The 10,517-nt window shown below is 17.9% G+C and overlaps 1 protein-coding gene across 1 annotated transcript; it reads left to right on the plus strand.

Annotated features, from left to right (window-relative positions):
- Window positions 1-5,121: 5,121 nt before the first annotated feature.
- LOC122503848 (juvenile hormone acid O-methyltransferase-like) lies at window positions 5,122-10,082 on the plus strand. The gene is made up of 5 exons (XM_043614594.1): window positions 5,122-5,523; window positions 8,421-8,592; window positions 8,735-8,867; window positions 8,969-9,116; window positions 9,877-10,082. The coding sequence occupies exons 1-5, from the start codon at window positions 5,337-5,339 to the stop codon at window positions 10,080-10,082; spliced, it is 846 nt and encodes a 281-aa protein (XP_043470529.1). The 5' UTR covers window positions 5,122-5,336.
- The last annotated feature ends 435 nt before the right edge of the window (window positions 10,083-10,517 follow it).

Consider the following 10,517-nt stretch of genomic DNA (forward strand, 5'->3'; position numbering starts at 1 on the left):
GAGTGTGTTCCATTTTTAAATTTAGAGATTTTTAAAAATATTTTTGCATTTTTTCTGTTTATTTTTCCTTCTCTATTGTTATTCTTTTTATTATTATGTTAATTATTAGGTTTATTCTATTATCTTTATTATTTATTATTACGTTTTTTATTATCTTCATTATTTATTATATTGTGTTTATTATTATCTTCATTATTTATTATTATGTTTATTATTATTACTAGCAAGAATTCGCGCGCTAAAGCGTGCGGCTAACTCTTTAATAATTAAAAAAGAATTAAAAAAAAATTTTAATTTAAAAATTAGCAATTTTAAAAATAATAGAATTTAAAAATTTGTAGTTCAAATTTTTGTTAAAAACACTAAAAAAATCCAATTTTTTAAGAATTACAAATAATTGCAAAAATTCAATTATTTTCAAGAGTGATAAAATTCTTCTCATAAAATTCAATTATCTATCAAATTTAAAAAAAGAATTCTCGTCAAATTCCTAATTATCTTTATAAATAAGAAAATTCTTCCCCAAAGTTCAATTATTTTCAAATCAATTTCAAATTTCCAGAATTATTACGCAAACATTTAATTATTTTCATAAAAAATAAATATTTCTCAGGAATTCAATTATTTACAAATTTTTTATAAACTCTTTCGCAATAATTCAATTATTTTCATAAATAATAAAAAAAATTTTAAGGAATTTAATTATTTTCATAAAAAATAATTAAAAATTGTAAAAAATAATAATTGATTTGAAATTATGAAATTAATTTTAAAGAGGTACAATATACTTATAATATAAAATGATGATTTTATCAATTTGACATTTTTAATTATTATAAAATATTCTTATAAATTAATGAATTTAAAAAGATGAATAATTTCAAATTCAAACATTAAAAAAAATTCAATTATTAATTAATTATTCTTGTTTATTAATTTCAAAAAAATTTTAATAAAATTCTTTGCAAGTATTCAATTATTTTCATAAATAATAACATTCATCGTAAGGATTCAATTATTTTTAAAAACATTAACATATTTTGCAAAATATCAATTACTTTCAAAAAAATTTCACAAAAGAATTCAATTTTTTTTAAATTCGTTACAAAAATTTAATTACTCTCAAAAAATTTTCATGAAAGAATTCAATTATTTTCTAAAATTTTAATAAATCCTTCGAAACAATTCAATTATTAACAAAATAATTTCATGAAAGAATTCAATTTTTCTAAAATTCGTTACAAAAATTCAAATACATTAAAAAAAATGTTATGAAAGTATTCAATTTTTTCTTATCTTTATAAAAAATTTCAATAGAATTCAATTATTTTCTAAAATTTTAATAAATTCTTCGAGGAAATTAAATTATTTTCTAAAATTTTAATAAATCCTTTGAATCAATTTAATTATATTTATAAATATAATAAATTCCTTTCCAAAAATTCAATTATTTTCAAAAAATTTTTACGAAAGAATTCAATTTTTCTCAATTGGTTATAAAATAATTCAACAGAATTCAATATTATTTTCTAAAATTTTAATAAAATTCGTTATGTAATTAAATGTTTAATTTCAATTATTAACAAACACGATTTTTTTGAAAACTTGAAAGAAATTTTTCATAAAATTCTATTATTTTCAAAATTTTTCATTAAAATTATTTTTAAAAAAAACTCCATTATTTAAAAAAAAAATTGAACAAAATTCTTCAAAAGAATTTAATTAAGATTATCAAAAATTTTAATAAAATTCTTGTCAAGAATTCAATTATTTTCACAAATATTAAAATTCTTCGGAGAAATTCAATTATTCTCAAAATCTTTTGATAAAATTCTTTGCAAGAATTCAATGATTTTCAATATATTAATTTTAAAATTGAAAAAAATATTTAAAAAGAAAATTTATTAACTATTATTTTTAATATTGTAATAATGTTAACATTAAATTATAGTATTTTTAAATTTTTTCTTATTTATTCATTTTTTAATCACTAATTTTTTTATTTATTTTTTATTCATTGATTTTGTTATTCATTTTTTATTTATCGATTTTTTGATTTATTTTTTATTTATCGGTTTTTTTTATTCATTTTTTTACTTATTTTTTTCTTATTTATTTAGATACCAAAAATTTATCAATTTGTTTATTATTCATTATCTTTTTTTTTCGATTGTGTTTTCACGTCTTTTTTCATTTTGTTTAATAAAAATGAGAATGTAATATTTTCTTACCTTATCCTCTTTGTTGAATTTCTTTCTCCTTTACTTCTTTATCATTCTTCTTCATTTCAATTTTATCTTTCTTATTCTGAAGTATTTGATCTTTTGGGAATAACTTTTGAAAAAAAATTCAGTGGTATCAAAAAACGAGATATATATAAGATTAAACCTCCAGTAGTTGTTTGAAAATTAAAGTCACGGTGACTGGAACTTTTAAATATTTTTCATTGACTGTAATATTTTTTTGGGGGGAAAAATAAATCTGATGACTTGACAAAAATAGAAAGTATGTAATATTTTTCATTTGACTTCAAAAATATTTGTGTTGATCTCAACATTCAAATGCAAAAAAATATCTTTCGCAAAAAAAAAAAATTTTTAATTTTTTTAACTGTTTAAAATTATTTAATTAATTTTAGGTACATTTATAAGTAATATAAAATTACAATTATCATAATATTGCAGTAGTTGAAAATTCAGTTTAAAAATGAAAAATTAATTTGAAAATTCAGTTTAAAAAAAATGCCGTTAAAAATGAAAAATTAATCCAATTTTTTTTTCGAAGGTAAAGATAATTTTTGAAGTCAGATAATACGTGACTTGAAGAAAAATTTGAAATTTTAAAAATACACAATCTCTATATTTGAACTTAGAACATTAGAGTGATAGATTACAGTTACATATTTGGAGATAAAAATAGTGGGAAAAAATTCCTCTTGAGTTATTGTTGGCCTAAACCCTTTTGTGTACCTACGTGAATAGACATGAAGAAATGGAGGGAATAGGTCAGGGAACTTTTTTTTTTTGAAGGAAGGGATTTCTCTCGCTTGGATACAGTTAAAAATTATGTAATTTTATAAATTCGATATTTTTTTTTCGTTTTTTACAATTTTATGATTTTTTCTCCATTTGTATAATTAGTACAAAAATGCAAGTTCCGTTTGTAGTGAAAATGAAAAATAAAAATAAAATTATAATTATTATTATATTATTAGATATATTTTAACAATTAACACTATAATTATGATTCATTCGAACCTAAAATAAAAAATAAGTGATTAAAATAAATAAATAATAATATAATAATTAAAGTTCTTATCATTTTTATCGGATATTGAAAAAATATCTATTATTATTTTTTAGTAATAGTTTAGTAATTATATTAGTGAAAAGAAGTAAAAAGTAAATTTTTAAATTACAAGTTACATTTTCCAAAATATTTTTTTAAACGTTTGAACCAATTTTTGAAGAAAAAAACATAAATACTGCGAAAAGAAAGAAAAAATTAAAATACCTTTGACAAATAAATCTATTTTTAGAGACGATATTTTTTCACTATTCTTTATAACTGAATGTGGAATAATTTAAAAAAAAATTTCAATACAAAAAATTCTATTTTCAAAACTCTGCTATTGTATATTTTCCAATAAATATGAATTTATTTTCACTTATTTACATCCGGTCCTTGTCAATTTGTGCAGAAAAAATTATTTTTTTCTTTATTCTTGTTATGTGAAACTGTTTGTATTTAAAAATTATTCGGAGGGACAATATAAATAATTAAATAAAAGGAAAAATAATAAAAAATTATCACAATATTTCAGAAACAATTTCAAAAAACGAAAAATAAATTTAAAAAATCAGTAACCAGCAATATTTGAGAAATAATCCAAAAATACAATTTTTTTGGAGAAAAAATTAATAAGAAAATTTTTCAATATTTTGGAAATTTAATTTATCACAAAGAATCAAATAATTACCACAATATTTTATAAATATTTAATAAAAAGAAAAATTAATACAAAATATAAACTAATAAAAATTTAAAAAAAAAAAAAAAAAAAAACTAATAAAAATATAAGTTTCAAAATATTTTGTAAAAAATTTAATATTAAAGAAAAATTAATAAAAAGAATTACCACAATATTTCGGAAACACTTTCAAAAAACGATAAAGAAATAAAAACAGTTACCACAATATTGTCGAAATAATTTAAATAGAAAGAAACAATAAAAAAAAGAATATAAAAATATTTTAATATTAAAAGAAATCCAAATATTTTTGGGGAAAAAAAATTAATAAAAAAAATATAACAATATTTTGAAAATAATTTAACAAAAAGAAAAATAATTAAAAAAATTACCAAAATATTTTTAGACATAATTAACAAAAAGAAAAGTTAATAAAAATAATTACTGGACAATATTTTGTAAATAATTTAATAAAATGAAAAATTAACAAAAAGAGAAACTAATTAAAATTTATCAAAATATTTTGGAAAAAATTTAATAAAAAGGAAAAATTAATAAACAAATTACCACAATATTGTGGAAATTTAGTAGAATAGAAAATTAATAAAATAATATCACAATATTTTGGAAACAATAAGAAATGAATATCAAAATATTTTAGAAAATCAAAAGAAATCCAAAAATCCAAATACTTATTTTAGGAAAAAAGAAAAATTAATTTTAAAAAATTACATTATTTGGGAAATAATTTAACAAAAAGAAACATAAATCAATAAATGACCAAAATATTTTGGAAATAATTAATAAAATGAATTACTGCAATAATATTTTGTAAATAATTTAATAAGAGAAAAAATCAATAAAGAAATAAACTAATAAAAATGTATTTATTAGTGAAAATAAATTTTTTGAAAAAATTTAATAAAAGGAAAAAATAATTAAAAAATATCGCTTCTTCAATGAAGAGAACACTGTTTATGAATGAAAATAAATTTCCTGACAATAAAACTGCATCAGTAATAATATACAAAAGAAAGAAAAGAAAATGTAGAAGAGTCGAAATCGTCAAGTGGAGGGGGTGAAGATCTCGGTTCTCCATACATTATTAGTACCCGGGACATTTCCGTATCCAAGACAGTTTCGTCTTATAGTCGAAGAAGAAACTACCATTTAAGGAAGAGAATAATCTTCACCAACTGAATTACATACCAAATTTCATTATAGAATTATTTTTCCTTTTGTTTTTTTTCTTCTTCTTTTAAAAAAAAAATTTTTTTATTTATTATAATTCTAATTTATACCGACATTTATTTGTGTGTATTTTATATTTTTTATTTTATTTTTAATTTTTTTTCTGAAATTAAACATGGAAAATGTTGAGGAGTACATTAAAGCCAACGACCTTCAGACACGAGATGCCTGTGATGTTATCGAAGAATTCACTGATGAAATTTATCGAATGAGAGGCAGGTGCATTGACATTGGATGTGGACCCGGAACATTTAGTAAAAATTTCCTCCTACCAAAATTGCATCCCGATTCTGTATTGATTGGTGAGTTTTGTTTCTTCTTTTATTTATATTCATTTTATTGGAGCATTTTTTACATTTTTCTTTGATTTTTCTATATCCTTTGTTTTATATTTATATAAAAGTATTTTATATCTTTTTGTTTATTTATTTATTTATTTATTTATATGTTGAATATAAAATATATGGGTATACTATATATAATATAATTCAATAAATAATATATATTTTTATATTTATATATATTTAATTATTTGTTTACTAATTCATTATATAATTTTTTATTATATTAATATTTATTAATTTTTAGTCAATTTTTGTCTTTTTAGTTTTCTTCCATTTTCTCAAAATATAAAATTTAATTATTCTCAAATAATCGATCAATTGCATCAAAGAAATTGAGATAGAAAATAATTTTAAAAAAATTAAACAATACAAAATAATTTAATATTTAATAATAATTTAATACAATAATTTAATATAATAATTTAATAACAATAATAATAATAATAATAATAATAATATTTCATAATTTAATATTCAATTTACAATATTTATTTTACAATAATAATAAATCAGATTTTTTGGTTTTATTGTTTTCTTTTTTTTACGAAATAATATTAATCGAAAAATGTGTAACGTAATTAATATTTCTTTCCAAGTATAATGATTAATAAATAAACAAAATAATTATTAAAGTATTCGTTTTGAAATAATTATTTTTTTATTTTCAAAATGTAATTTATTTTTTTTTATTCTCAAATAATCCGATTATTTGCATCAAAGAAATTAAAAAAAAAAGAAAAACAATAAAATTTGTTTTGTAAAATTTTTATTATTTTTAAAAATGCTAAATATCAATCGTCGATGACAGTTTAATTATACTTTGGATATAATAACAAAAAAAATTTAACAACGGTCATAAAAACTAATGGAATCGATTGATTGCAGCGATTATTCGTGCTCCTCAAAAATCGATTATTTGCTAAAAACTCGGCATTTCAATTATAATTAGATTGTTATCTAGTCCATTCTCTATTTTTTTTTTCTCTTGAATTTATTATATTGTGTTCATACAAAACACGTCGACAATAATTTTTCAAAATATAAAATTTCCTTGTTCTCAAATAATTGATTGATTGCATCAAAAAAATGATCTTTCTTGCGAGAAAGGAAATAATTTTTAAAAAATCAATTAACAAATACTAAATAAAAATTTTTTCTTTATTGTTCAATTTACTACAATCATACAAAAAATATAATAATTATTATTATTATACAAATTAAAAACATTTGTTATTTTCAAACATTAATTTCAATTTTGTAAAAATTTCATAATGAAAATTTCAAAAATTCAATTATTCACTTATTTACTAATTAATTAAAATTGTTTTCAAAAACTTTAATAAAATTCTTCGCAGTAATTCAATTATTATTTTCAATAACAATTCAATAAAATTATTTTTAAAATTTGATAAAATTGTTATCAAAAATTCAATTATTTTGAAAAATTTTAATTAAATTTTTAATGATAATTGAAATATTTTAAATACAATTTTAATTAAATTACTCCAAAAAAATTCAATTATTTTAGAAAATTTTAATAAAATTCTCATCAAGTTGTCAATTATTTTCATTATTTATAAAATTTTTCGCAGTGATTTAATGATTTTAAAGAATTTTAATAAAATTCTTCTCGGGAATTCCAATATTTTCAGCACAATTTCAATAAAATTTCTCAAAAAATTCAATTATTTTTTTAAATTTTGATAAAATTCTGCACGAAAATTCAATTTTTTTAAAAATTTTGATAATAAAGTCCTTATGAGAATTGAAATATTTTTAATACACTTTTCATTAAATTACTCCATAGAATTCAATTATTTTTGAAAATTTCAATAGAATTCTAAGCAAGATTTCGATTATCATATAATTTATAAAGTTTTTCGCAGTAATTGAATTTTAATAAAATTCTTCGCAGAAATTTTATTACTTTGAAAAAATTTTGATCAATTTAATTATGAGAATTCAACTATTTTTATAATTAATAAAAATCTTTGGAAAGAAGTTAATTATTTTAAAGAATTTCCATGAAATTATTCCTAAAAATTTTATTATTTCGAAAAGTTTCAATAAAATTCTTCATAAGAAAAAAATTTAATTAATAACTTTTAAAAAAATTTAATTCCTTTCCTAAATAATAAAATTAATCCCAGAGAAATTTAATTATTTTGAAAAATTTTCGTAAAATTCTTCGTCCAAGAATTCATTTAATTTTAATACCTAAAATTTTAATAAAATTCTTACAAAAATTTCAATTATTTTTATAATTAATAACATTTTTAGAAAGAATTCAATTATTTTAAAAAAAATTTAATAAAATTTCTCGAAAGAATTCAATTATTTAAGGAAAATTGAATTATAACGTATTCTTTGTCAGTAATTCAATTATTTTTAAAAATTTTTACAAAACTCTTTAGAAGAATTTAAATATTTGTAATATTTGTCTTATTGAAATTTCACGTAAAAAAATAACTTATTTTTTAATATTTTAATTACATTTTTGATTTTTCGCAAGAAATTTAATTATTTTGGATTCGAAAAATCTTTTTTTTTTTATAAAAATTAAATTATTTCAGATTCAAAATTAAAAAAGAAATAAATAAGAAATAATGTATAAAAATATTTTGTAATTAAAGACAATTTCGATTTAATTAATTAATTTTTGGTAATTATTAATCTTGAAAGCATTAAATTAAAATTTCCATACTTTTAAAATTTAAAACGTTAGGAAAAAAAATATAAAGAAAAATTAGGAAACAAAAAGCAACAATTTTTTTTCTATCCCATTGACACATAATTAATAGAAATAAAAATAAACAATTAATTATTCCTATTGTTCTAATTATGAATACATATAGGTGCTGACGTATCCAAACAAATGATTAAATATGCACGAAAGACATGCACCGATGAGGACAGAATGGATTTCGTTGAATTAGATATTGAAACGGCAAAAATTCCGGCAACTGAAATTGGACGTTATGATAATGCACTTTCCTTTTATTGCCTCCATTGGATTCAAAATCCCAGGTAAATGAGAATACAAAAAATTTTTTTTTGGCAAAATTTATTGTTGACAAAATAAAAATCTTTATGAATATAAAAATAGATAAGCGTAAAATAAAATTTGAATAAAATTTTGTAACAATTTTTTATTTTTGAAAATTTTCAGAAGAGCATATGAAAATATCTATCAATTATTACAACCTGGTGGTAAAGTTGTCATAACATTTTTGACATTCAACAGTGGTTTTCAAGCATATTTGAAATTGAGCGAGGATCCAAAATATAAATCTTACATGAAGGTGAGAAAAAAATTGTCTTGATTTTATTTATTTATTTATTTTTTTTTTTTAATTTTAATATTTTTTATAATCACTTTTTTGTTTTATTTTCTTTTTTTTAGGATGTACGGAAATTTATACCACCAACACTGACCTACAACAATGTAAGAGCGGAATTGAAAAAAATGTTGGAAGAAACTGGCTTCGAAGTAATTCACTGTAGTAATAGAGAAAAAACTTTTGTTTACAAGAGCATGAAAATTTTGAAAAGTAATTTGATTTCTAATATCTTTTCTTTTTAGTTACGATAATAATTTTTTTATTTTCATTATCAAATCGATTTTTTCTTATTATTTTAGTTCTTTTTTTGCATGTTTCGCATTTTTTCGCACTTTACTCTCTAAATTTCAATTAGTAAAAATGTTTACTGACAATTTAAATCTGTAACTGACTTTTTGTTTTGAAATTAGTAAATTTTACTTAAAAAAAGTAATTTAAAAATAATTTAAAAGTAATTTCTGCTTAATTAATTAGTAAATTAGTAGAAATAATAATTTATTAATAAATTTTACTAAAAAAACTAGTAGAAACTATTTATTATAGTAAAATTTACTAGAAAATTAGTAGAAATAAATATTTATGAGTAAAATTTACTAATTCGAAAGCAAAAATTCAATTTCAAAAAATTAGTAAACATTTTTACTAATTGAAATTTAGAGAGCACAATATTATTTTATTTTCATTATTAAATCTCTGCCTTAGAAATTATTTCACTTTTTTCCATTTCCAATTAGTTTAAAATTTTATTTATTTTAAAAATAAAAATAATAAGGAAAATATAATAATAATAATAATAATAATAATAATAATAATAATAATAATAATAATAATAATAATAATAAAAATTAAAATTAGAACAGAAAAAATAACTAATAAAAAAAAATATTTTGTTGAAATTAGAAGTAATTTATAATTACTGTCACTTTAATTAATATCGCAGTGTAATAATAATTTTATTATTAATTTACAGATCACGTACGTGCTGTTAATCCATTTCTTCATCGAATGCCAGATAATGTCGCAGAAGAATACATGACAGATCTTGTGCGTGAAATTGTAAATGAGAAAATCATTTGTATTAACAAAAATAATTTAAACAAAGAAGAGTACAGTATATTAGATAAATATCAAGTTTTAGTTGCATATTTTAAAAAGCCATTGAACACTGATAATTAAAAATAGTTTTTATAACAATTATAAATATATATAATTATAAATAATAGTGTAATATTTATTGAAGAATAAAAAAAAAGAAAATAATTTTTATAATATTTTAATGTCGTTAATTATTTATAACACGTCTTTGAAGAATTTAATTATATAAAAATAAAAATAATAAAATTCAATGAATATTATCATGAAGAATAAAATTTTTCACATGGAATACAATATTATTTGAAATACAACTTTCAAGAAAATTTTTCGAAAAAATATCAATTATTTAACATTTTTTAATAAAATTGTTTGAAAGTAGCTAATTAATTATTTTCTAAAACGTTAACATTGATAACATTTGTTTATAAGAATTAAATTATTTTCATAAATAATAAAATTTTTCGCCAGAATTCAATTATTTTTAATATAATTTCAATTTAATTATTCAAAATAATT

The sequence above is a fragment of the Leptopilina heterotoma genome, unplaced genomic scaffold, assembly GCF_015476425.1.
Source record: "Leptopilina heterotoma isolate Lh14 unplaced genomic scaffold, ASM1547642v1 Lhet_270, whole genome shotgun sequence".
NCBI lineage: Eukaryota > Metazoa > Arthropoda > Insecta > Hymenoptera > Figitidae > Leptopilina > Leptopilina heterotoma.

Coding starts and splice junctions, on each gene's coding strand:
- LOC122503848 (XM_043614594.1), top strand. CDS start 5,337: ATGGAAAATGTTGAGGAGTACATTAAAGCCAACGACCTTCAGACACGA. Junction 8,593..8,734: donor CATTGGATTCAAAATCCCAG/GTAAATGAGAAT, acceptor GAAAATTTTCAG/AAGAGCATATGAAAATATCT. Junction 9,117..9,876: donor GAGCATGAAAATTTTGAAAA/GTAATTTGATTT, acceptor ATTAATTTACAG/ATCACGTACGTGCTGTTAAT.